Source organism: Crotalus tigris, unplaced genomic scaffold (genome assembly GCF_016545835.1).
Source record: "Crotalus tigris isolate CLP2741 ecotype Arizona unplaced genomic scaffold, ASM1654583v1 scf7180000017903.3850313, whole genome shotgun sequence".
NCBI classification, from domain to species: Eukaryota; Metazoa; Chordata; class Lepidosauria; order Squamata; family Viperidae; genus Crotalus; species Crotalus tigris.
Genome location: NW_024096713.1, coordinates 1,582,508 through 1,609,735, shown reverse-complemented (window position 1 = coordinate 1,609,735; position 27,228 = coordinate 1,582,508). Strand labels below are relative to the sequence as shown.

The 27,228-nt window shown below is 39.3% G+C and overlaps 1 protein-coding gene across 1 annotated transcript in view; it reads right to left on the bottom strand.

Annotated features, from left to right (window-relative positions):
- EML6 (EMAP like 6) overlaps positions 1-27,228 on the bottom strand; it is a 149,343-nt gene that overhangs the window by 7,771 nt on the left and 114,344 nt on the right. The window contains 10 exon segments of the mRNA XM_039344340.1: positions 8,989-9,151; positions 11,887-12,059; positions 13,292-13,480; positions 15,853-15,967; positions 16,785-16,942; positions 17,327-17,535; positions 18,517-18,690; positions 20,585-20,683; positions 21,824-21,953; positions 22,679-22,757. Of these exon segments, the coding sequence (XP_039200274.1) occupies positions 8,989-9,151; positions 11,887-12,059; positions 13,292-13,480; positions 15,853-15,967; positions 16,785-16,942; positions 17,327-17,535; positions 18,517-18,690; positions 20,585-20,683; positions 21,824-21,953; positions 22,679-22,757 (1,489 nt within the window).

The following is a 27,228-nucleotide window of genomic DNA, read 5'->3' as shown; positions in this document are numbered from 1 at the left end:
TGGCTATATATACGGACAGTGTTGAGCAGCGATTCTATTTCAGATGATGTTTTTCCATACAGCTTCAGATCATCCATATAAAGGAGGTGGGATAGTCTGGCAGATGTTTTTGATGTTTGATAGCCATGTCCTGAGTTATTCAGTATTGTTGACAGAGGAAACAGTGCAATAAAAAATAGTAATGGTGATAATGAATCTCATTGAAATATTCCTCTCTTGATATTAACCTCTCCCAGCCTCTCACCGCTGATCTGCAACTGTGTCTTCATTGTGCCCATTGATCTTTTTTTTCGCACCAAATTTTCTGTCATGTTTTCTACGACTCCTGTTATTTCTAGGCACTTGATTATCCAATCATGGTGGCAGAGTAAAATGCCTTTTTCTGTAGTCAATCCATGCCACATTCAGGTTGGTCTTCCCTTCTCTTGAGTTTTCCAAGATCAGTTTTGTCATAGGTAGTGATCTTTTGTTCTCTCGGCATTGGGACGGTTTCCTTTCGCTCAGTGGAAGAGAGGATGTTTTCAACTAGATGCGTTGCACTGCATCAGCTACTACACCAGTTAGTAAATTTGAAAGTTGTTGGTAAGCAGGTACTTGCGCCTGTAGTTACATGGTGTTGCCCCTTTGCTGGATTTTTCATTATAGTAGGTTTTCCCAGTTGTTAGCCACTTTTCAATTTCTCTCCTTGTAGTATATTGTTGAACTGCTTGGCAATGAGTGGATGTATAACAGTTAGATGTTTCAACCAAAACCCATGCAGTTCATCTTCACCTGGGGCTGACCAATTTTTGATTTTCCTTGCTCTTTTTTCTACCATTTTTGTTGTTATTACTAGTTCTTTCATTTCAACTTCTGTTTTATTTGCCTCCACCTCTTTTAACCAAGCCGCATCCTTGGTGTATTTCTTTGGGTTATCCCATATCTGCTTCCAGAACTGCACTGTTTCTTCCTTGTCAGGTACTGATTGGATTGAAATTGGAGGTTCTGCCTATAGTTTGCAATTCGAGCTTCATATCTACTGATTTTTCCTGGCTATAGCTGTTATTTGTTGCTTTATTATTTCCAGTGCTTCCTTGATCTTCCTTGTTTCTAAGTGATATTTCTTGATTAGGTATTCTTTGGTCTTCTTGTTCTTCAGCTTCTTTTCTTTCATCTGTTCTAGCTTGCTTGCATGGGATTATTATTATTATCGATCACGCACAGTCCGCCAGATGTTCAGAGGGACTGGATTTGGCATTTTGTCTACCTATCGAGTCCTTACCCAAGACCTGGGATAGGCAGATGTGGATGTTTGATGGTATTACAGGTATCGTCGCAGGATTGAAGCAGTTCCTAATAAGGCCGCCTTTTGCAATTGACTAATAGCAAATTTGTCAATGCCAATTGTGTTCAAGTGGTGCTCCAGTTGTTTTGGGATTGCACCCAGGAGCCTATGACTATTGGTACTACCCTTGCTTGCTTTTGCCACAGTCTTTCTATTTCTATTTGTAGGTCTTTGTATTTTGTTATCTTCTCCAGTTCTTTCTCTCTATTCTGCTGTCTCCAGGCACTGCCACGTCCACTATCCAGACTTTTTTGTCTTTCTTATCGACAATTGTGAAGTCTGGGGTGTTATGTTGCAGGTGCTTGTCTGTTTGAATTCTGAAGTCCCAGAGCAGTTTAATTTTATCATTTTCTATGACTTTCTCTATTTTATGATCCCACCAGTTTTTGCTTACAGGCAAATGATATTTTTTGCAGATCTTCCAATGCACCATTGTTGCTACTTTGTCATGCGCTGCTTGTAATCAGTCTGTGCAATCTTCTTGCAACAGCTTACCAAGTGGTCCACTGTTTCTTCAGCTTCTTGCATAGGCGGCACTTACTGTCTGTTGCTGTCTTCTCAATTTTGACTTTGTATGCATTTGTCCTTAAGGCTTGGTCTTGTGCAGCCAGAATTAGTCCCTCGGTCTCTTTCTTCAATTTTCCTGCTCTTAGCCATTGCCAGGTTTTATTGTTACCTGCTTTCCCAGCTATTTTTTTCATGACGCCATGTAGTGCTTTGTCTTCCCATGCCTCTATTCTGTTCGTTCATTTGTCTTTCTGAAGGCCAGTTTGGTCTCTCTCCAGTAGTTAGTAGCCTTCCTGATATACTAATTTCAGTGCATCTTCATCATTGTTCTTCAGATATTCTTCCAAAGCCATTTTTTCTTCTTCAAACCATCCTGATGTACTTGTAGCAGTCCACGCCCACCTATTTGCCTTGGTAGATAAAGTCTATCAATGTCACTGCGTGGATGAAGGGCATGATTCATTGTCATTATTTTTCTGGTCTGCCTATCCATTGCTTTTAGTTCTGCTTGAGTCCAGTCCACTATTCCAGCTGTGTAACTAATGACTGTGATTGCCCAGGTGTTGATTGCCTTTATGGTATTTCCTCCATTGAGTTTGGATTTTAAGATCTTCTTCACTCTCTTGATGTATTCACCTCTAATCTTTTTCTTGACTTCAGTGTGCTTGATGTTGTCAGCTTGAAGGATACCCAAGTATTTGTAGTACTCTTCCTCATCCAGACTCTTAACTGTTATTATTATTATTATTATTATTATTATTATTATTATTATTATTATGGATCATCGCACAGTCAGCCAGATGTTCAGACTGGATTTGGCATTTTGTCTACCTATCGAGTCCTTACCCAGGACCTGGGATAGGCAGATGTGGATGTTTGATGGTATTACAGATATCGTCGTAGGATGGGAGCAGTTCTAGTAAGGCCGCCTTTTGCAATTGACTAATAGCAAATTTGTCAATGCCAATTGTTGAGTCCTTGGCGGAAAGCAGACACGAGAAGCAGTTGAAGTTCTCAGTTTTCTTTATTCTGCGTTCAGCTTACAAGTAGATGGCTTCAGCAGTTCCCAAAACCTCCCAGCTTCTTATATAGACATTTCCCGGGTAAATGCGATACTTTTCCCGCGCCAGCACCCGCGCATGCGCACGGCGCTGGTGACAGCCTGTCTGGTCCCGGGCAGCTTTGCACCTGCCCGGGACTGCCTGCAAACGCCCGAGCCGTTTGCAAGGCTCGGGACATAACACCCCTTTCCCCCGGGCTAAAACTACTACCAACATATAATCATTTATTTTATGCAGTGTTCTGCTTCTCAGTGCTCCTATCGTTACCTGGCTTTTGTTTAGCCAGCAATGTTATGTAATCCTCTAAGTATTTAGGAGACTTTTTTGTTCTCTGTGACCTTCTCAGCTCTGGGTTACTAGCATGAGTTCCCTGACTGGAGGGAGATGTGAGCCTGTTCTCCTTATTTTGCCTTGGTGCCTTCCAAGGACTGTGCCCCGCTGCCTGGCCTGCTTGCTGCCCACCGGGCTCGTCAGGCCAGGGCTTCTGTCACTTTGTGACCTGGTTGACCTGCCTAGCTGTAGACCCTCGGGCCCCTTGAAGTGATAGCCACTGCTGGGCGTCTCTGTTGAACCTCCTAGGTCCGTCCAAGACCTGTCAGGAGGCTGACCATTCCCTGAACCCCGTTCTGTGTCCGGCTTGTGTGGGTTCCTGTACTTTCCCAAAACTCAGTTACTCCCTGATTTGGGCTAGAGGTGTTGTAGTCGGGACTTGGTTCCTCGACCACCTCCCTGTATGTTTGACCCCCTGTAGATTTGGGGTAAGGTCAGGCCAACCTTGGGGATTGTGTGCCAGCTCTCTTGCGGGGAATGATTTGTTGGGATGCCCCCGGGTATCCTCCGTGACTGGAGTGCTGTGTGATGTGTGTGGAAAGTGAGTATGCCCCCGGGGTGACTCCCTGGCTGGAGTAGGCGTGGATGCCTGGTAATTAGGTAGGCTCATAGAATTCTTGTTCGGAGCTCTCGCGGAACCCTGGGATGGGCCGTTTGTGGCTCCATCAGTGGAGATGGGCAGCAGCTCGTGCCCTTCCCTTTGCTCCAAAGGGTCCCCCTCCCCCCCTGGAAAAGACCCAGGAGTCTCATCTGAAAGTCCCGCCTAGGGCGGAAGTTGGTCGATGTGCCGACGCAGGACACGACCGTTGTCCAGGGCTACCTCGTAGGAGAGAGGACCTGTGACCTGGAAATAGAAGCGGGGACCCATGTATGACCAGGCCCGTAATTGCGAGCCCAAACCGGGGCACCCACAAGTAGTTGTCTAGGTGCCCTAGGATGTGAGGTAGATGAAGGCAGTCTGTCCGGATGCAACCGGTCAAGTCTCGTAGTAAGTTGGCGCCCCCAACGAAGTTCAGCTGGACTTCTCCCTGTAGAAGTGGACGGTGTGGTGCGATAAGAAAGGAGAAAGTCAGCCAACCTGTGATGCCAGTCCCCGTAGGTGAGTCTTTTCAATGCGTCCTTTGTGATGCGCACCATACGTTCAGCCATACCGTTGGTGGACGGGTGGAAGGGTGCAGACGTGGCATGACGAATCATGTTTGCCTGTAAGAAAGCTTGGAATTCGGAGGAAGTGAATTGAGGGCCGTTGTCGGACACAATGACATCTGGCAGCCCGTGTGCAGCAAAAATCCCCCTCAGTACCTGAATAGTCTTTGCAGTGGTGGTGGATGAGACAGGTACAACCTCAAGCCATTTCGAATGGCTGTCAACAAGGACCAAGAAGAACTGGCCCTGAAAGGGTCCAGCGTAGTCAATGTGCACCCTAGACCATGGGGACTGTGTTTCCTCCCATCTATGCACGGGAGCTTGGGGCATCTCTGGGCGAGATCATTGGCACAGGTGGCATGCATGCACCTTAGCCTCAATATCTTTATCTAAACCAGGCCACCACAAGTGGCTGCGCACAAGAGCCTTCATACGAACAATGCCAGGATGACCCTCGTGGAGGGATTCTAAGACCCTAGTCCTCATTGAGGTGGGAATGACAACTCTGTTTCCCCAAAGCAGACAACCCTGAGAAAGGGACAGCTCGTTCCTTTTGGACCAGAAACTCTGAAACTCAGGACTAGGGCAGTGCTCATGCCAACCAGACAAAACCCAGGAACGGACACGTGAAAGTGTGTGATCTGTACCTGTTTCAGCGGCAACATCCCTGGCACTAAGAGGGAGCTCGGGCAAGGCTTGGATTGATAGATTGTTGACAGCTGGCGCAGGGTCAGCTTCTACTACTGGCAGAGGCAATCTACTGAGGCCATCAGCATGGCCCATTTCTTTTCCAGGCTTGTGGAGTAAGGAAAAATCATATGCAGACAAAAAGATAGACCACCTAAGCATTCTAGGGGAAATGATTTGGGGAGTCTGCTTACGTGTGGTCAACAGTCCCAGCAGAGGCTTATGGTCAGTGAAGACCGTGAAGTGCCTGCCATATAGAAAGTCATGGAATTTTTTAATTCCAGCAACAACAGCCAGAGCCTCCCTGTCTATCTTAGCGTAGTTGCGCTCAGCAGAAGACAATGTTCTGGAGTAATATGCAACAGGAATCTGAGTTCCATCAGACCTGAGGTGGCTCAGGACAGCTCCAACCCCGGAAGGGGACGCATCACAAGCGATGCACACAGGAAGGGACTCGTTGAAATGTGCAAGTACACTGTTAGAAGTGAGCAAAGCCTTGACTTTGTTAAAACAACCCTCATGCGTTTGTGACTACTGCCACACTGCTTGCTTGTCTAGTAGCCTGTGAAGAGGCTCAGCTACACTAGCTTTTTGTGGAAGAAAAGAATTGTAGAAATTCAGGAGGCCCAGCAAGGCCTGAAGTTCAGCCTTGGACTTTGGCCTAGGTGCTTCTAAAATAGCAGTTAGTTTGGATTCAGCAGGGTGAATCCCAGCAGCATCAATTTTGAACCCCAGAAATTCAGTAGAAGGCACCCCAATCTTGCATTTGTCTTTTTTGAGCTTGAGGCCTGTTTTCCTGAACCTTAACAGAACAGCCCTTAGCCTTTCAGCTAGAATGTGTATGGAGTCTCCTGCAATTAAGACATCATCAAAGTAGGGGCAAACCCCCAGTATGCCCCGCAGTGTGTTTTCCATTACGCTTTGGAAAATCCCAGGAGCGACATTCACTCCAAACTGCAACCTTTTTACCTTAAAGGCTCCCCTGTGGGTCACAATAGTCTGAGCTATAGCAGCATCATCATCAACAGGCAGCTGTTGATACGCTTGAGCTAGGTCAAGCTTTGCAAAAACGCGCCCCCCCTTGAGGGAGGCCAGAATATGACTGACCACAGGAACAGGATAGGCATGTTGCTGCAATGCCTTATTCAGAGTGCATTTGTAGTCAGCACAAATGCGAATGTCCCCATTTTCCTTTAGAGGCGTGACAATGGGGGTCTCCCAAGGACTGGAATCAACAGGTTCTAGAATTCCCTGTTGGATCAGTTTGTCTACCTCAGTGTCAATTTTACTCTTTAAAGCAAAAGGGACCCTTCTTGCTTTAATTCTAATGGGAGTGACAGTGGGGTCTAGCTTTAAGGACACAGGGGGTCCTTTGAATGTGCCCAGCTGGGGGCTGAAAACATCTGCAAATTCTTTGCAGACTTCCTATAGGTCGAGTGTTTGTAAACTGTTGAGTCCTGTGACGTGTATCCCCAGGGCCTCAAACCAATCGAGTCCTATGAGACTCGTTCGTTCACCCCCTACTACTAATAAGTCTAGTGGACCTTCAAAACTCTTGTATGGCACGTTAAGGGTGGCCTCCCCCTTAACACACACTCTTGAATTTTGAAAATCTGTTAACACAATGTCAGAAGGCCTTAACTTGGCCTGAGTTCCACTACCGGAACAAATCTTCCTAAATGTATGCAAGGAGATAATTGAAAGGCAGACCCTGTGTCTAGTTCCATAGATAATGGAACCCCTTGTAGCTTCACCTTGAGTGACAGCTTTTTCTTAATGGGCTTGTGTGTGCCTGTCCTAAGGATGCTTCTTCGCGAAGTGCAAAACCCTACCCTATTCTGGCTGGGGAATCTGGTACCTTTCAGGCGCAGTTCTTCCTGAGGTTGTACCTTTCGTTGGCCCAGACACACAGCTGCAATGTGTCCTTGTTTGCCACATGCCCGGCAGGTAGCGGAGCGGAACTTGCAGTCGGTTCTCCTGTGGCGACCTCCACAGCCGATGCACTTGAGCGGAGCTGAAGAGCTTCCCTTCTGTTTTTCTTCCTTCGTGGGGTGGAGACGGTCGACTTTCTCGTCCGGATCCTCCTCGGAGTTTCTTTGGATGTCTTCCTGGTGCACGGATGCAACCTCTGGACTGTTTCTGATCGGCCGCATGTTCTTGACAGCGCCGCCTGCTGCTTCTTCTGCGGAGACTTCCCTTAAGGCATCTTGGTAGGACAATTCTTCTTTAGCGAAAAGTCTCTGTTGTAGATCTCGATGCCTTAACCCGCACACGAATCGGTCCCTCAGTCGTTCTTCGAGGTCTTTGAAATCGCAGTGCTTGGCGGCCTTCCGTAATGCGGCGATGAATTCTTTGGCCGACTCACCGGGCCGTTGATCCCTCTGCTCGAAGGTGTGGCGCCATGCGATGACGGACATCGTGGGGTGGAAGTGCTCCTTCAGTAGCTTCTTCAGATCTGCGTAGCTTACAGACTCTACTGGAACAGGTGCTGCAAGGTTTTCTGCGATGTCAAAGGCGTCTTGGCCGCAAACACAAAGCAGGGTGGCAGCCTTCAAGCTCTCTTCCCTCACTTGGTTTGCCTTGAAGTAGTTCTCCACCCTGGCTACGTATGACTCCCACTGCTCTGGATGTGAGACGTCAAATTCCGAAAGCCTTCCGATTTTCGCCATCTTCAGGAGACGGGTCTATCAGCCAGCCTACCCCCGAATGCGCACTGGATTGGCGGGTAGCTGCCGAGTTGACGCCGTTCCGCCGCTCAGGACTCACTTGGGTAAGCTTACACTTCTTCCTTTCCAGGCGGTGTAAGGCGATCCCACATTCGTCGCCAGTGTTGAGTCCTTGGCGGAAAGCAGACACGAGAAGCAGTTGAAGTTCTCAGTTTTCTTTATTCTGCGTTCAGCTTACAAGTAGATGGCTTCAGCAGCTCCCCAAACCTCCCAGCTTCTTATATAGACATTTCCCGGGTAAATGCGATACTTTTCCCGCGCCAGCACCCGCGCATGCGCACGGCGCTGGTGACAGCCTGTCTGGTCCCGGGCAGCTTTGCACCTGCCCGGGACTGCCTGCAAACGCCCGAGCCGTTTGCAAGGCTCGGGACATAACACCAATGGTCTTTGTTTTCAATCACTGTGTATCTGCGACGGGTAAACACCTTTTCTTCCAGTAGTTCTGCAGCTGCTGGCCCTGGTTGCTCAGCCAACAGTCCTGAGTCCTGTAACCCATTTTTCATCAGATATCCAGGAACTCCAATATGTAGTGTGGACCTTGTTAACTTGAGCGACATCTGAGCCGGTATGGCATTCTGAAATTTTCATCTCACCATATTTTTTATGGGAGAGACACTCTTTGTCTGACTCCTCTGATGAAACCTGTCCAGTATGGTTGAACCTCTGGCATAGCTCTTAACTTCCTCAGAGTACATAAGCCCCACAACCACGTCAAGGTAGTGCCTCACTGGGGGATTATTATTATTAAAATAATTCCAGAGTGATAACAATTTTTGGTTCTCCTTGCATATTTTATTATATAAAATGTTGAAAGGTCTAACTGAACAGTGTGAGACTGTTCATAAATATTCATGGCAAATTTGGAATATATATGCTTGATTTATGAAACTACTTCTCATACTTCCAGTAAATCAGTGCCTATAAATTTGTCTCATTTGACATTTTAAAAATCTGACCTTCTAGTCAGCTTACAAGTCAATCTAAACATAATAGCTATGGCTCTTTATATCTAAATTTAAGTTCATTTCTGTCTCTGCCAGTTGTTCCTTCCTGATGCTTACTATTCTGGAATATCAGTATCATAAACAAGAGGAATAGGAAGGGGTTATAAAATTTAAGATGTGTACTTCCTGCTCTTCTTGATCTGAGATATGAATTCTTGTCTGGATCAGGAAGGTTATTTGTTAACTGAAAGAAAAAACTTTACCTGAATGTATTTGCCATCTGCTGAAAAATCCATTTGAATGACAAAACTTGGGATGTCTTTGCAATAGCCTATTCGATTCAAGGTGGTGCCTTGTGTGAGATCATAGAAGTCTACAGTATGTTCTTGTGAACCCACTGCCAAAAACCGGTTATCAGGGCTGATTCTAGAAACAACAAAACAAAAAGAAGGTTCTAGAGCTTTCTGAGATGACAGTGATATTAAAAAAAATTAAACTGCAATTCACTATAATACAATCTGATTAAAATCATATATGATAAAATCCTATAAAATACAAATTAAAAACACCATATAAATTAGGCAGTAGCATAGTGGTCATGCAAAACATAAGAATTAAATTACAATTAAAAGTCAATTACAAATTCTGGGAAAATAGAAAGATTTTCACTTGGTACCAAAATGATGGTGCTAATGGGTATAAGCCTTAATGGGGAAGCCATTCCATTAATGGGGCACCACCATAGAAAATGCTCTTTAGAAAAGAATGAAGGATTAGGAAGTGAACATGTATTAGCTTAGCAAACACCAGACAACTTGTTTGATTGGAAAAATTAACATATGTTGATGGCAAAATAATAATAAAAAAGATGGTTGAAAAAAAAAAGAAAATGTTCTATAATGTGTAGAAGCTCACATCACCTCATGTTTACGAAGAAGCCTGCAGGAGGGCCTCAATCAATATCTTAAGTTCTATTTAGGTACACACAGAAGAAAATTCTTCTTCAGGTGATCGTTAACCATTACATGAAATGAGCCATAGTTGTACGTTTGTTCTGAAAGCATTTCATGTAATGCTCTGAATTTTTAGAAGTAGAGAAGAGTCAAAGAGCATTTCTGTGTGCCTGAAAAGAAAAGGCTGCACCCTACTGCCCCTTTCTGGTTAGTAAGACATGTTGAGTGAGAAGTCAGTGCCAATGGATCTGGACTTTCAGCACAACTTTTTTTGCTGCTTCTTTCCTCAAGATTGTACCGCTAAATCATGGCAATTCAATTGTTTTGCTGTTTTTACTGTTAATCTCTCAATCCTGCCCTCTCATAGACTGCAGAATCCAATCTTGTCTTTCCAACCATAAGCCCATTACAGTCTTTGCTAAAAAGAAATACAATCAAACAAGGGCAACCCTTGCCACCAAATAGTAGTTTTGCCTCTGTTCAAATGCGGGTTTTTCCACCGCTGCTGTTCCAAACAGCACAGAATTAGCAAAGGGCTGTACAAATGACACTGAGAAGAATGCTTTTTATCCATAGGCAGGATATATGGGAAATATCCAAATTTAATTGTAATACCCATTATCAATCTAGAATTTTCATTTATTCAACCCAAAATATGCTTATTTTGAAATTCTGCTACTGGAGAGGGTTTTTTTTTTTTAACAGTCCTCTCCCTAACCCTAACCCTAACCCTAATCCTAACCCTGACAGTACACAATTTTGTACTTTTCTCCATAATTCTTTGCAGTTCCAACATTTGCTATTGCAAAGGACAGAATGTGGATTTTTTCATCTTTTACATTGCCTTAAGATTTCCCTTCCTTCCTCCATTTATAGATAAGAGTCATAAGACTATGCAATTCAAACAATATGTCTCCAGGCTCACATTGGATGAGTTTGGCTCACTGCTTAGAATTCTGGTGGAAGAGAAGTACTCTAAGACCTTGTTCTCCGTGTGAGTTATCTTTTCTTGCTGATAACAACAACAGCAATAAAGGGAGGGACCTTGGAAGTCATCTAGTCCAACCCCTTGCTCAGGCAGGAAACCCTATACCATTTCAGACAAATGGCTGTCCAGTCTCTTCTTAAAATCTTCCAGTGTTAGAGCATTCACCGCTTCTGGAGGCAGGTTGTTCCACTGCTTAATTGTTCTAACTGTCAGAAAGTTTCTCCTTAGTTCTAGGTTGCTTCTCTCTTTGGTTAGTTTCCACCCGTTGCTTCTTGTCCTGCCTTCAGGCTTCTTGGAAAATAGCTTGACTCCCTCTTCTTTGTGGCAGCCCCTGAGATATTGGAAGATTGCTATCATGTCCCCCCTCGTCCTTCTCTTCATTAAACTAGATATACCCAATTCCAGCAGCCGTTCCTTATATGCTTTAGCCTCCAGTCCCCTAATCATCTTTGTTGCTCTTCTCTATACTCTTTCTAGAGTCTCAACATCTTTTTTACATCGTGGTGACCAAAACTGGATGCAATATTCCAAGTGTGGCCTTACCAAGGCATCGTAAAGTGGTATTAATATTTCACATGATCTTGATTCTATCCCTCTGTTAATGCAGCTTAGCACTGTGTTGGCCTTTTTGGCAACTGCAGCACACTGCTGGCTCATATTTAGGTGATTGTCCACTAGGACTCCAAGGTTCCTCTCACAGTTACTACTATTGAGCAAGGTAGCCCCTATACTATACCTGTACATTTGGTTTTTCTTGCCTAAATGTAGAACCTTACTTTTTTCGCCATTGAATTTCATTTTGTTAGATAGCTCCCAGTGTTCAAGTCTGTCCAGATCCTCCTGAATCCTAAGCCTGTCTTCTGGAGTGTTGGCTATTCCTGCCAGCTTGGTGTTATCTGCAAATTTGATGATTTCCCCATCTATCCCCTCGTCCAAATCGTTGATGAAGAAGTTGAAGAGCATTGGGCCCAGAACAGAGACCTGGGGCACCGCACTACACACTTCCCTCCATGTAGATGGGGTTCCATTGAGGACCACATGGTGAGGACCACATGCTGATGTAATCTCAGCTAGAATATTTTCAGTGCAGCCACTTCAGCCATTAAGCTGCAAGCCATTATCAAATGGCACGAAACTAAGACCATCAGCAGTGATGGAATAAATAGACACACTTCTTCTCTTTCTCTTTCAAGCATTATCTACTTTGCCTGCTGAAATACCTGATATCCTGGATAGCAGATTTTCTATCCCTTTTTTTGCCCCAAACTTTAAGACTGTTGACAAGTAAAATAATAAACTCTCCATTCTTCATGCCAATAGCAACCATCTCGCCATCTGGACTGTAGGCAGCACATCTTGCAGCGTGGCCCAAATTAACTTTATTCAGAAGTTTCTGCAGGACAGAAATGATGGTATTTGGTTACAGTGGCTCACATTATTTATAATTTGCATTCTTTTGCTTTAGAATTAAAACCTCTTATATCATTCTCTCTCTCTCTCACACGCGCGCACACACACACAGAGGGAGATGGAGAAAGGGAGGGAGGGAGGGAGGGAGAGGGAGAGAGAGAGAGAGAGAGAGAAAGAGAGAGAAACTAAATACAAGGGGGAGTGGCTATATTGTAAATGTTTGAAACAGCTAAAAAGGATTGGGCATGTGTATGGAACTAAGATCCCCCCTTGTTCAGTGGGAGAACTGAAACTCACTTTGGATGAGATGGTATTGCCACTGAATTTGGAGCCTAGGCTTGGTGATTGGGAGATTTGACTTATTAAAACAAAGTTGTATTTCCCCTTCAGGATCAGATTCATAATTTGGGAGTTTTTTTGGATCCAGCATTGGTACTGGTCAGTCCTAGTAAACTGATGCCAGCAGGAGACATTTATTAGCTTTGGTGATAAATTTGGTGCACCCGTTCCTGGAGTTCAGAGATGTAGCAAATGCACTGATCACATAAGATGATTTGGAAACTGCAATTGGCCTAGAATGCAGCTATGCAGACACACTATATTGCTCCCACAGGTTCAAACAGCCGTTTCTTACTGTTTAAGGTATCCACAATAGTCTATGAAGTGTTTTATAACGGTAGTTTTTAATTGTTACAGTATATTCAATTTTAAGTTGAATTTTAGATTTTGTAAGTTGTTTAGAGCCAGAATAATGGAATAACATGTAAAGTCTTTCCCTCTGAGATAAAACTGGAAATAATGATTTTTCATAAATGGCAAATCCAGTTTTCTCAATGCTGAAAGCATGGTTGATGGAATAATCAACTTTGATTGATGTTTTATTAATGTTAATAATGTTCAATTAAATGCTTTTAATATTCGTAATGTGCTTGAAGTATTTTTACACATACCGTGTAAGTAATCATTATTAGCTGCAATAATAGATATTGAGGATCTATTTTGAATTTATACACTTCATAAATTTCACCGCAAACAGAAAAACCTATAAATTACAATGGATATTGAGGTTGAAATCCTAAGCATAATTACAGTGAACATATTCTGAGTATGCATACATAAAATTCCTCTGGGAATGTGCAATGATAAAGTTTAGCAGCAGCCAAGAATTCTGACAGATTGAAAGCTTATTCTGTACTCTGGACAAGGACTTCTTACTTTATCACAAAGGTCCCAGATCCGTGCAGTTCCATCATTACTAGCAGATATAAAGATATCTTTGGATGGATGAGTTGCCAGGCCCCAAATTTCTCCTTCCATGTGGCTATCAATTAGAAGATTAGACACACCATTTTTTTCTCCAACTTCAAGGATTTCTCCATCTTTGGTCCCCACTAAAATTTTACCCTGTAGACATTTCAAAGGCATGTTGGATTAGAAAAACAACATACAGAGGACTCTTTGTTCAATATTTATGTTGTTCAATTAAAAGCGGGGAGACTAGGAAGGAAGAAACAAAAGAGTGTAAGGACAGCTGTCTGAAATAGAAATTAGTGTGAACTGGATTTTCTGACACAATTTACAAATGTTTAATTTGTAATTTTTTTCTTAAAAATAAAAATAAAAACCATATCTCTCATGCTGTGACCACATAACCTTAGGTAAATTTATGCTACACAATTCTAATGGTATTGGATCAGTTTATCTCAAAGATGATGTGAAATCTCTTCCTCAAAAATAGTTCCCAGAATTCTCGAGGGAACACTGCAATAGATTTTTCTCTTAGAAAGAAACATATAATGATAAAAATGCATAACATAATAACCAGAGAGTTAAAAGTCTTCTAAAAACTGTTGACAAATTTTAATATCACTGAATGGGAGAGTATTAATTATAGTAAGTTGTAATGAAATTACATTTATATGTAACTGTATAGAAAATTGTCCTGGTTCTGCCTGTTAGTTTTTGGAGTGCTGTTTTGCCCTCATTATGCCAGTTAAAACGTGGGACTGGAAAAAACTGCATACTCTGCACAGAATTATTCCAATTAACAGAAGATTTACTGTATAAAATACTTTCAGACAAGAAGCTTTTTTCAGGGGCTGTCCCAGCTCTATGGAACATTTTAGCACAAAGCCAAGACGATCACTATCTTGTTATTATTCTAGAAAGAGTATAAGATTACTGTATCTTTTCCACTAGGATTTTGAAGAATATCTTGTGCAATCTGAGGGGTATTATATTCTGTATTCTTTCAATACTTGTGATGTTAAGGTTGTCAGGTTTTTTTTATTAAAAAATTAAATTTTTTTTACAGTATATAACCCAAATCCCTCCCCCCTCCCCCCTCCCCCACTTCCCAGAGCTGATTACAGGGTTACAAATAAGCAATCATAATCTAACTAACATTACCCAACTCTACTAACAATCAAATCCATAACATACTTTAACTCCTTTTCAAAATAAATATTAACAAATTAAAACCAAAAATAATAATATAATTAAACAATAATACTAAAAATAATATAAATTCAATCATATTAAACTATTAAAAATAATCTAAAATTTACTCATAAGCTAAATAATACTTTTTAGTCTCATATTTATTCTGGATATAATCTATCCATCTTCTCCAAACCAAAATATATCTAAGGTTGTCAGTTTTATGTTATATCTGGAACATTAAATTTATATGATTATATATTTTTAAAATTTTCATTGTAAGCTTCCTGGAAACTATGATTGGGGTAGCATATTGGACACAATTCAGAGAGTACACTTTGGTGCCAGTGGTTAACAGGCAATATGGGTATAATCATATCAATGGCCCCTTGCTTGGTCAATTGCTGGAATGACATGGGATGAGATCAGTGAGAACAGCAAACATTATATTTCTGTTATGCAAAATGATTGTTTTATTTAGTAATCGTTCTCTATTTTCCACTGTGTGATGCATGCATTTCTCAAAAGCAATTTCGAATCTGTAGTGGGATCATGGTAGTCAGTTTGGTCTAGGGCAGGGGTAGGCAACCTTGGCTCTTTTATGACTCGTGGACTTTAACTCTGCACAGCTGGCTCAGGAATTCTGGGAGTTGAAGTCCACAAATCATAAAAGAGCCAAGGTTGCCTATCCCTGGTCTAGGGGTTAAGGCACCAGGCTAAAAAGTGGGAGGCCATGAGCTCTAGTCCTGCTTTAACCATAAATGCCATGAAAGAGTGATTTTGAGCCAGTCACTCTCTCTCAGCCCAACAAACCTCACAAAATTATGGTGATGGAAAATAGTAGGAGGAAGGTGTGTTGGATATGTTTGCCAACTTGAGTTATTGATAAAAACAATAAAACTGGGATACAAATAAATAAAATAACAATAAAATGGTAGCATATGTGGATACTGTAGGATGAATGCCCTTCTCTTGCTATTTGTCTTTATATTGAGTTTATACACAACTACCTGAAGGTGACTGGGCATAAATATTCACTCTGAATTACTAGATATTCCACCAAGACATTCAGTACATCTAGTATTGAAATGATAACATGACAGCACTGGGACAGAAAGATTGCATTTTTCACATTTTTCTTGAAATATCCTTGCTTGATTGGCGTTTAAGTATCTTTCTCGCATTTCTCCTTGTCTCTATCCACTGCAGCTATTCAGCCTCCTCTTTTTAAGTGACAATCACCTGTTCAGTCTCTTTAGGTTCATTTAACACTCAGTATTAACATAAGACTTTGGTAAGGAGAGGAACAGGCAGTACATTTTGTGTGTTTCAGGTACCTTTCCTCGGCATACTGAGCGCACACATTCCACAATCTGTCCCGTCTCAAGTTGAAAGGCTCGGCAGCGCTTCATCTCTTGATCCCATAGTTTTACAGCCCCTCCTTCTTTAGTTCTGAAAATAGAAGAAAAATAAGAAATATTCCATTCTCCTCAAATCCTTACAATCCTGTAATACATTGACCTTACAATTTCCCTTACATCTACGTAGATGTCAGATACCAAGCGGTATATAAGGTAATTTACTCTATGTTTTCAGATGGAGGTAACACATACAGATGATGTATGGTGGAAATGCCTGATTGTAAATAGATGATGTATATAGCATACCGCCCTTGGAAATGATGGTTTCAAATAGATGGATGCCAGCATTTTTTAATATAAAAATTTAAACATAGCCATCTGTGAAAGGAAGCTTTCACTTCTATTCTGGAGCATTCAAAACAGTTCTCAATGTGAAAAAAGAAGACAATATATCTTCACATAACCTTCTAATATCTATAACTTTAATATATACATAACTACATCTATGTTGTTTTTCCAATCACTTCATTCTATTATCCTATCTTGTTTTCAGTTCTTTTTCTAAGTGGTCAGTCTGCATGTTCATTTCAGGTCTTTTACTTTTGTTGATCTAAGTTGTTGAATCTGTATCATGTGAGGTTGCCATTATGGCTACAGAAGCATTCGCTTTTAGATAGCTGGATCGTAATTAGAACTCAATATAGAACTACAAAAACATATTCTTTTTCTCAGCCCAACTACTTTTTTGCAGTGCATACTTGGACAGCTCAGGAAGCGAAGGATATTTAAATAATATTTTTTTCAGTCTGCCGTAAACCGTCACACTCCTTATTCTTATTTGGATTTCCTTCTGAAGGATACTTGGCTATATAAGTAACTGCACATAGAAAAGAGTTATAATTCCTTACGGTCTCTCTTTCCCTCCAGTAACTATGAGCCCATCGCGAAGAGTGGTATACATCGTAAAGACTGGGCCAGTGTGAGCTTTTGCTACAAGTCGAATTAGAAAGTGATCTTTCCACACATAAACATCTCCATTGATGGCACCGGTAAAAGTGAGATTATTCTGAAAGAAACCACAATAATCTGCTTTGTAAATGCTATGAATTATTGAGCCTTACTATCTTTTGATATATTATCAATTCTTTGCTTCATATCCAGTTTTTAAGATAGAGATGGCTCCTCAGAACTAGTGTGATTACTATTCAAGCTTCGGTATTGAAACAGACATAGCAATAAAGACTTTGTATCTAGGATGAACAAAAAAAACATACTAGTTTTGTTGGCATTATTGTGTACAGAAAATGTCGTATTATCTCTTTTTATGTTCATTTACATTTGCTCCTGAATACCACATGTTGACCACTGAAATTCCTTCTCATGAAATTGGTTTAATTTTTCTCTGCACAAATCACATAAAACAAGAAGGAGGAGGAGGAAAATTACTTACTGCTCCAAATGCCACTGAAAGCATAGTTTGCATTTTGGCATCATCCAACGAACCTATCACTCCTTTTTTATAGAGCAAAGCACTTCCAGCAACAGTCCAGAACTTCATGTGTTTTACTCCAACAGAAACAAACTGGGTATCAGAATCTGGACGAAACTCTACAACAAAGATCCTCTCTAGGTGACCTCCTCTGCTTGCAATTTTAGCACCTGTAGAAATCAGAGAAGACATTTTAATGTTTCAGAAACATAAGTAGGTCACAACTGCAATCTGCCATCAGTCTAGATCTTGGAATCCCATTCTTACGATGCACATGGCTATTGGGGGAGATTCTACTTTAGACGTGGTCCTGTCAATAGCTACTTGCCATCCCAGTTACGGTAGTTCTCTATTCATTACAGCTTCAGAAGAATCATCCTTTCAAAACCAATTGCTGGAACGTAAGTGGGAGAGGCTATTCCACTCATGTTGTAAAGGGAAGCAGGTGACAAGTCCTGGAAAATACTGCTCAGTTGGAGTCTTCCTTCCCTTTCCCACCATGTAATTACCACACATATTGGCGGGTGAGGAAGATTCTAGAAATTATATATATATATATATATATATATTTGCTTTTTAGCTAAATCAAAAGTAGTGAACATACTGTAGTATTTTTCTTTATAATACTTTACATTGTTATAAGAAATTTCAAAAAGATTGTTATTCTGAAAGGTGCATGGATGAATAAATTTCCTGGGCAACTAAATGGGAAATAATACCCAAGGGATTGTGGAATCACAGGCCTTTTATATGATCCAGGACAATTCTTTTTATATTCTTATTTCTTTGTGATGTTTCAGAAAAAATACATAGTGATTTTGTTCTTTGGCATTCTATCTTCTATGTTACATTATTTTTTTTTAAATATTCTGTGGGATATGGTTGTATTATCATTGTTGTTACTACATCTTCCTTATAGATAGTTGATGATCCAAAATACTATCAATAAAGTAAATATAAAGCTAGCTAGATATATATCAATGTAATGTGCTTAAACCTTGACATTAGGTAGTGATAAGTCAGAGAGAAAAGTACAAAAACAGAAATAAAATATTTTTTTCAAATAAAAAAAACAACTATGCTACTGTGTATTTAATGTGCAATTTGGATTATTAATGTGCAATTAATAAGAATGAAGATTGGAAACATACCATCCTGCCATCTCCATACTGTGATTGTATGCTCTGGATCAACTCCTAGAGACACCAGAAGTTTACCAGTTGCACTGAAATTGACATAGTTCACTCCTTTAGAATGGAAGCAACGCAGCATAGAGAGAGTCTGCTTAGTCATTGCATCCCATATGTGAATAGATGGTGTGGTACCTAATTGTTTTTAATGAGGGAGAATTAAGAAAACATTATTTAAGTTTATAACTCTTCAAATGAAAGTACATCTTCTTAAAATAAGGCAATTATGCAGTACTGTCAGGCTCTGTGTCCTCAGGGTCATCTGAATAGTGCAAATGGGTGTGGAAGCTTCTTGGAACTGCTGAAAGGACTGTATTGTAAACAGGAAATAGATGGTGTCATATCTGTTCTTTCAGTAAATCCAAGAAGATTCCACACCTATTCAATTACTCCCAGAAAGAGTGCTAACAACCAGATGACTGCAAGGAATATAAATCCTTCCATTCCCCACCATTCAGTTACAACTGAAGAAGCTTCTTGAATGAGAAGGGAAATATCTTCAAGAGAAAACAAAGAAAGTCCAGTTGTCTTTTGAAATAGCACCTTTAGGACAACCATGATCTGGATGACTAAGACTCTCCATAGGCATTTATTGTTCTATACTTATAGACAAAATTCTCATAAACTGAAGCATCCTATTATTTACACCAAGCATATATTTTGAGACTATTATGGAGGAGCTGTCTTCACCCAATTTTTCTCAGATAAACTATCTAATCTGAGTTACCTCTTACTCCTCTGGAATGCACCACCCCCTCCTGGGAATCTGGCCAGCTATCCTCCAACACAAATATAGACAAAACATCAAAGGTAGTCCAGAATTGTAACAATAGCATGGGACTTATGGTTAGACAGAATTATTAGATTCTATGAAATGATAAATTGTAAGATAAAATGAAATATTTATGGATAAATGCACAAAGAAAGGGTTGATTTGTTGATGTTCATCTTGTATCTCTAAGTGACACAGATACAACAAATGAGCATGATAATGGTAACTGTATTGACAAGAACTCAAAAAGGAGAAATCCTTACCTGGAAATTCTGCCATATTACCTGCATGATGAGGGGTATGACAAATATGGAAGCATCAGGGAAAAACAATAGCTGAAATAAGTTTAGATTTCTAATGCTGAAGTTCTCAACATCAGCAACAGAAAATAATATTGAAGTTAAAAAAACAATAACAACAACATGAGTATGGATATAAAAAACAAGCAAAAATATTGTTGAATTAGGTGTCCTATATAATGCTTGTAATAGAAAAAAAACAAGGTTTGTGCTGATGTTGTATCCTATTATAGAAATAAGAATTCCAATGGAGATGCATATGGAACAGTGTTTACCGTTTCTATCTGCTCAAGAGTTCAGGACATTATTTTGAGAATAAGGATGATTCCCGCCCATCACCTCTTTTCTTAGTAATCAATTCCATTATTTTACTTAACATATCAATCAATCAAATCAATAAAAGAAAACATTGGCACTCCCCTTAATGGTGGTCACACCAATAAGGGTTCTTATTTAACTGAAATGTATCCTATATTGTAAGAGTTTCATGAGAACAACTATTTGAGAAATATCTAGCATAGGGGACCTTATTAAGAGCTACTCAGAGTTTCAGATAGGCATTGTCACAAAAGCCTTTCCTGAATAATAGCTTCGAAACAGAGCCTGCTCCTTAAATTAATATTGTCAAAGTTTATACCGAAACTAATTACCACTCCTCAAATTTATTAACAATTTTAGCAAAAATGCTTCCTGAGACCTTAGAAAAGGCGATATTTCAATGTTGATGCTTCTGCTTTACCTGATTTCCTTATATTGATTTATAATAAATTCATATATTACTTCATTTGTTTCTTGTGTTTCTAATTAAGTAGATATTCAAAATAGCTTAATACTTAAACAGCACAACAAGAAGAAAAATTAGTAAATGTTCCACTGCTCAATTTCGCATTCCAACATGCAAATAGAGAATGAGTGCAGTTATTTAAAATCTTTTAGTTTAAACTGACTATGGACCTACCAATCTGGCTGGTGGCCACAATATTTTTATATTTTGGGTGTTGGTTGACTGTTAGGCAGAGGATGTCATCTGTATGTTCCAGGTAGAAACTCTGACTTCCTGTGCAGTTCAAAACAAAAAAAGATTCATTTTTAAGTATCCAATAAACAGAAACTATAAAAACAGTACATTTTTAGATCAGTCTATTTCACAAAATTAATTCATCTAAGAGTGGTAATAGTAAATCCCATTTGTACAAAGTAGCTGAAAGACAGTATTATATTCTTAAAATAAAAAACTGCTTAAGGTTTTGCTAACCATCTGCTCATGCCAGACACCAATATATAGTACTTCCATTATTTCCTTAACAATTCAGTTCCAAAGCAAGCAGTGAATGCTCCAACACTAGAAGTTTTTAAGAAGAGACTGGACAGCCATTTGTCTGAAATGGTGTAGGGTTCCTGCCTGAGCAGGGGGTTGGACTCAATGACCTCCAAGGTCCCTTCCAACTTTATTATTATTATTATTATTATTATTATACATTCATAAGAGGATTTCAGGCAAACAACTTGATAGATATTGCCATTGAGATGTGACAATACTAAACCACAATGGATCAATAATATCATCCAACATGATAGCAGATGAAAAGGAACATATACAGATAGTCCTCAAATTACAGCCACAGTTGGGACCAGAATTTCCATTACTAAGCAAGGCGACTATTAAGTGAGTCATGCCTAATTTTATGACCTTTTTTGCCACGGATGTTAAACAAAATTGTTAAGAGAATCACACGGTCATTAAACGAATTTGGTTTCCCCTATTGATTTTGCCTATCAGAAGCTGGCTGGGAAGGTAGCAAATGACTATCACATGACCCTGGAACACTGCAGCCACCATAAATACATGGCAAATCCCCCAATGAGGATTCATTGTAAGTCACCTTTTTCAGTACTGTTGTAACTTTGAATGGTCCCTAAATGAAAGGTTGTAAGTTGAGAACTACCTGTATCTCTTTTGATTTTTATTCTGATCCCATAACTGATGCTTGGTGCTTTCAGGCCATTCTGTTTGCTTCTATTACAAATATATACCCAATGCTGAAGAAAAGAGTGAAGGCTATTCTTGCAAGTGCTTTACGTATCCAAGGGAATACATACAGCGCTTTCGTCTGAAGACCTTGGCATTGAGTACCTAACCTGTTTGTTTTTCCAGCCAAGAGAACTAGCAGAAATATTTATTATTGAATTTAATTACCTATTGAGAGATTTTGAACTATGCATGCTGCTGCAGTATGGAAAATAATATCAGCACCATCATTGAGGTAATGAAGGTTATTGCGGCAATCAAATCCACGATATCCAAAGACATGATCTAAGCACAGTTCCTAGAAATGGAAGGAAGGAAGGAAGGAAGGAAGGAAGGATATAGACACATTTAAGTGTATTCATTTTTGTAGATGAGGCATGCCATTGCTTAATAAAAATAGTTAAATTCTAAACAGTTTTGATATATAGGTATATTTAGAATGTGAACATGGTAATTTGAATCAATAAACAAAGAAAAGCAAAGACTATATTTTAAATTCCAGTTTAAAGATATAAAGTTTCAAAGCATTAATTTCAATATTTCCTTATGAAGCATATTTATATCACAATACAGATAGCAGAATATCAGAAAAAAACGATTACTTAGATGACAATACTACATTAATTTACAACAGAATTTATTCTTCTGAAAATAAATTGTTCCTTGGTTGTATCATTCTGGCTACATCTTATATACTTATATTTATATAATTTACCTATATTTACCTTTACAGCATATACCTACATTTAATCCCATGTACCAGATATGGGATTAAATCTAATCCCATTAACCAGACAACGCGTATTAACAGGCTATGCCAATTAACAGATTTGGGTAGCTTGTTGACATACCAACATGCATTAAAACTGATAAAGTTTTAAAAACTATAAAATTGGTAAAGATTGGAGCAATAAGCAACAAATGAATTATTTGTAAAAATAATAAAGGCAGGATATAAATAAATAAATTAAAAATAAACCCATATTAGGGGGAGTATTAAAATATCAAAGTATTAAACCTGACCTCAACCACTTTCTTTTTTTTGTTGATATTATTCTTTTGCAGTTTCTCGGGTTGAGGAGCAGCTCTGCTGACTGGTGGCCTGGAAAAAAGCATAACAAAATAATGAATAGTCAATCACCTGTGAATGGAAAGAAATGTCTTTTATGGGTCACTCCTTATCTCTGAGTTGATCTACCCATCCTTGAATCTGCTGGAAAATGTCCCAGTATGAAATATGTTCCTAGCATGTCCCCACTGCAGTCTCCTATCCTGTATTGTAGTTAATTGACTTCCCTCTCATTAAATGAGAAATTTAAGATCTGGAAAATGCCTTCAGATGGGGTTAATATAATGGGAAAAATACAATTTTAATTTCAGTGCTGCTAAGGATGATTTAAACCGGTTTTATTCATGGGTTGAGAATGAGATGATGTCACCGGGACACAAGAGAAAAAGAATACTAACACTGGAGGCTTGTGGTCAGTGTTAAGTGTAAATAGGAATCGTCCCTAGTAATTGGGGAATAGTAACAAGGTACATCCTTGGTGATATGAGCATCTGTGTCCGTATTGATATTGTCAACATTTAGAATAGAATGACAGGATCACTGAATCTGAAATGAACTTGTAGATGTTCAAGCTATTCCAAATATTCAAAAACAAATCATGCCAGACAAATCTTATTTCATTCTTTGACAATGTGACAAAATTAATGGACCAAAGGAATGCTGTGGATATAATTTACTTGGACTTCAGTAAGGCATTTGATAAAGTAGATCAGAACCTACTACTAGATCAGACAGAAACCAATTTTGCTTAAAAATAGATTCCTTGTCACCTACTGTTTGTGTCTTCTTGCAGTCCCAGAATGTTATTTTCCCTCTAGGTATAATGTATTTTAAAGTATGTCTGAGTATTTTTTCCTGCCAAAAATGTACTTTACTTATGATTGTTTTGTTAGAAAGTAACATAAGCGACGTTTTCCAATTTGTATAAGTAACTTTTTAGGTTTGTGTGTAATATTATATTTTAATAATGCTGAGAATTGCATGTCAGATCATAGTTGCCTTTCATATATCTGAATTTCTATTGAAGGTTTTGAGGGATTTAGTCCTAAATTTTACAGCCATTGTTGCCATCACCTTATTTTGAAATTAAAGCCATGAAAATACTGATTAAGGATGGCAGGTCACTTATATCAGAGGTCTCCAACCTTTCTCGGTTGGCGGACTAGAGGGAAAGGGAGGGGGAAACATTTTACATGCACACGCACACACAAACGGAGCTGCAAGCACGCATGACGCAAATGAGACGGTGCCCAGTGCCCATGTGACACTCACTAGCACCACCCCGTTTTCGCCACATGCTCCATTTTCATTGTGTGGCACCGTTTTCACCACGCGGTGCCCTGTTTTCACATGTGCCCCTTTTGCATAGCAGTGGCACTAGCATGAGTGGAGGTGAGTGCATGCACTGGCCAGCCTGTCCTGCGGCCTGGTGGTCAGCAGGCTACAGCTCGGTAGTGGGCTGTGGCCCACAGGTTGGGGAATCCTGACTTATATTGTCTTCTGTAGTCACCCAGACATCAGTGTGCTATTGCAACAGTAAAGAGCATTAGCTTCATATCACTCCAACAGTGGCTGAATGATGCCAGAAGATATTACGTAGAAGTCTGACCTAAGCTGCTGAGAATTTAGTATTCAGTTCAACAAAGACACCATTTGTTTTTCTTTACTCTGATCCACTCCAGTTTAAAAACAATCTTTAAAAACACATTACAGTTGAGGAAAAAGTTAAAGGACCTTTAATGAAATCACGATTCTTTCTTGTCCGGTAATTTTATATACAGTGATTAAGGGTCTTTCTCTCTCTCTCTCTCTCTCTCTCTGTGTGTGTGCATGCGCGTATGCGTGTGGGCGTTTGTGAGAGAGGGAGGGAGAGAGAGAGAGAGAGGGAGAGAGAAACTTGTTCCTTCTGCCCCCAGTACTGTGATTTAAGCTGTAATACTGGATCAGACAGGAAGGTCATCTAGCTGAAGATGATGTTTTCTGCAGGATTCACTACCAACACCTGATAGCATATACAATGTATTACAGAACTTCTGGTGGAAAATTTTGTCATGGAAAAGGAGAGTGAAGGGGTGCATGTAGCACTAAAAACATAGCATATGTCTATGTCTACCTGATGTGGGCTGTAAGAATACAAAAATACACTATTTCCTGCCACTGAGCAGTTGTCTGAATTATTGTGCCCAGTTCTAGTAATCCTAATTATGTCTAAATAATACCAGTTGGTTCATCTTTTTAAAAACTAATAATTGTAGTAATAATATTAATACTTCTTTCTAATATAGTATCTATTCAGAGTATTCAGAGTATTTAATTTTTTATTTTGATGTTGATAAAATGGTAATTACTATTAGCAAGAGTACTAGTAGGGACCAATTACAAATTATAGAAAACAGAAATATCAGTATTGTTTTGGGGGTAATTAAATAATAATTATATCTACCCATTCAACCATAAAATTAACTATAAAGTCATAAACTATCTGGTTAGCTTTAAACATGTTCTGTTGTAAAAAGAGTTTGTGAATTCTATCAGTGCCTGTTCAATTTTGTTACTCAGTTGTTCAAGCTATTTTATAACGCATAAGCTATTTTATATAAATAAATTATAATTAAACATATATATCTAAAATGTTTTAATATAGTATTAAAACCAAATTCTATGAGATTTTTAATGTGCAGCAAAACCGGTTTCATTATAAATGTTTCATCCTTGACTTACAACCACAGTAGAGCCCCCATACTTCTGTCACTAAGCAAGGGAGCTGGTTGAATTTTGCCCCATTTTATGACCCTTTTTTGAAAGTTAAGCAAAACATTATAGTTTTAAGTGAATCATGTGGTCATTAAGCAAATCTGTCTTCCCCTATTGACTTTGCTTGTCAGAAGCTGGTAGGGAAGGTTACAAATGGTGATCAGATGACCTTGGGACAGTGCAACTGTCATAAATACCTGCCAGTTGCCAAGTGCTCAAATTTTGATCATGTGATGTTAGTGTGCAAATCAGTCATAAGACACTTTTTTCAGTGCCGTTGTTACTTCGAACAGTCAGTGAACGAATGATTGTAAGTTGAGAACTACCTGTATATTAGTTAAATAGTTTATTGCAAATAGTATAACCCATATCAAAACTGCAACAAGCCAGGCAAGTTATGAATTCTCCTGTATCCCTTTGCTGACATTTTGAGTTGTCCAGATTTTTGCATCTGAGGTCTGGCAGCCTTCATATGCATGGCTAGGTAAAATAATAGTTTATGACTATAGTCCCTAGAGAGAACAACATTTTTTAAATAATAAACTTGAATAGAGAAGTTAGTTTTGAAAATCCAAAACTATTATAAACCTCAACTGTAAATACGACAGGTAATATTTTTATGTTGGTTAATTATTAAAAGTGCAGCAATAGTATACCAAAAATAATAGCAAACCAAACAATTACAACTTAGGCAAGATAAACATATTCACTTCAAGCATTAGCAAAATACTTCAACACTGAAAGAATTACCTTGATCCCCTTGTAAGCAGCAAATAAAGCCAAGTAAGAAACTTAGTATAGTTCAGAAAAACAGAATGAGACCATTAGAGTAATTCATGCACAAGCTTCTTTTGAACTGACTGTTCATTCCTTGTAACACACAGCCATGCTGTTGAAGCATGCCAGCAAAAGGTAAAACAAAAATTAAAAGAATGCACCAATCCATAAATTCATACCCTGACATCTTGGGGGCAAAGTCTGCACTAAGGATCCATTAGGGCAGGGAGAAGGAAAAAGAAAAAGAAAAAAAAGGAGAAGGAGAAGAAAGGAAGCTTCATCAATGCTTCCCATATACTTCTAGTATACTGCATAAATAATACAGTTTATAGAAATGATTTAAAATATATCAAAATTTGCTTTCTCTTCTAAAATAATTTCACATGTTAGATAGAGGGAAACCTAAACAGGCACTAGGTAAGGTAATGAAGCAAATCATAACTCATGGAGAATATATGAAACAAGCATTTTCAAACATAGATTTGCCACAACAGTTTTTGAGACATTCAGGAGAATGCTTAAGACTTTATGGCTGGATGTTAAATAAGGAATGGATGAAATGATCTTTAAGGAATGTTAAATTCAATGCAACGGAACAAAACAGGAATATTTTTCCAGTGTATTGCTTCAGGTGAAGGTGTGTTTTTTTTAAAGTGAATAGTCGAAGGAAGCACCTCTCCCGTTATATGATCTCTACTGTCCAGTGCCTTACATTATTTTAAGAAACCAGTTTGATAAAACAAAGGAAATGGTGACTTATGCTTAGTCTTAAAACCACCAATTCCTCATAAAATGTCATACATTGAGCAAGAGTGCTTATTCAATAAGCCTCATTGTTCCTGAAGGGTATGTTTACATTATGGTTTCATTTTAATTCCAAATGAATAAAAAATTATTACAAGCACTTAGGACTTACAAAAAAAAAATTCCCAGGATGATTTTTCCTTTGACCAGAAAATTGTCCTGTGTGGAA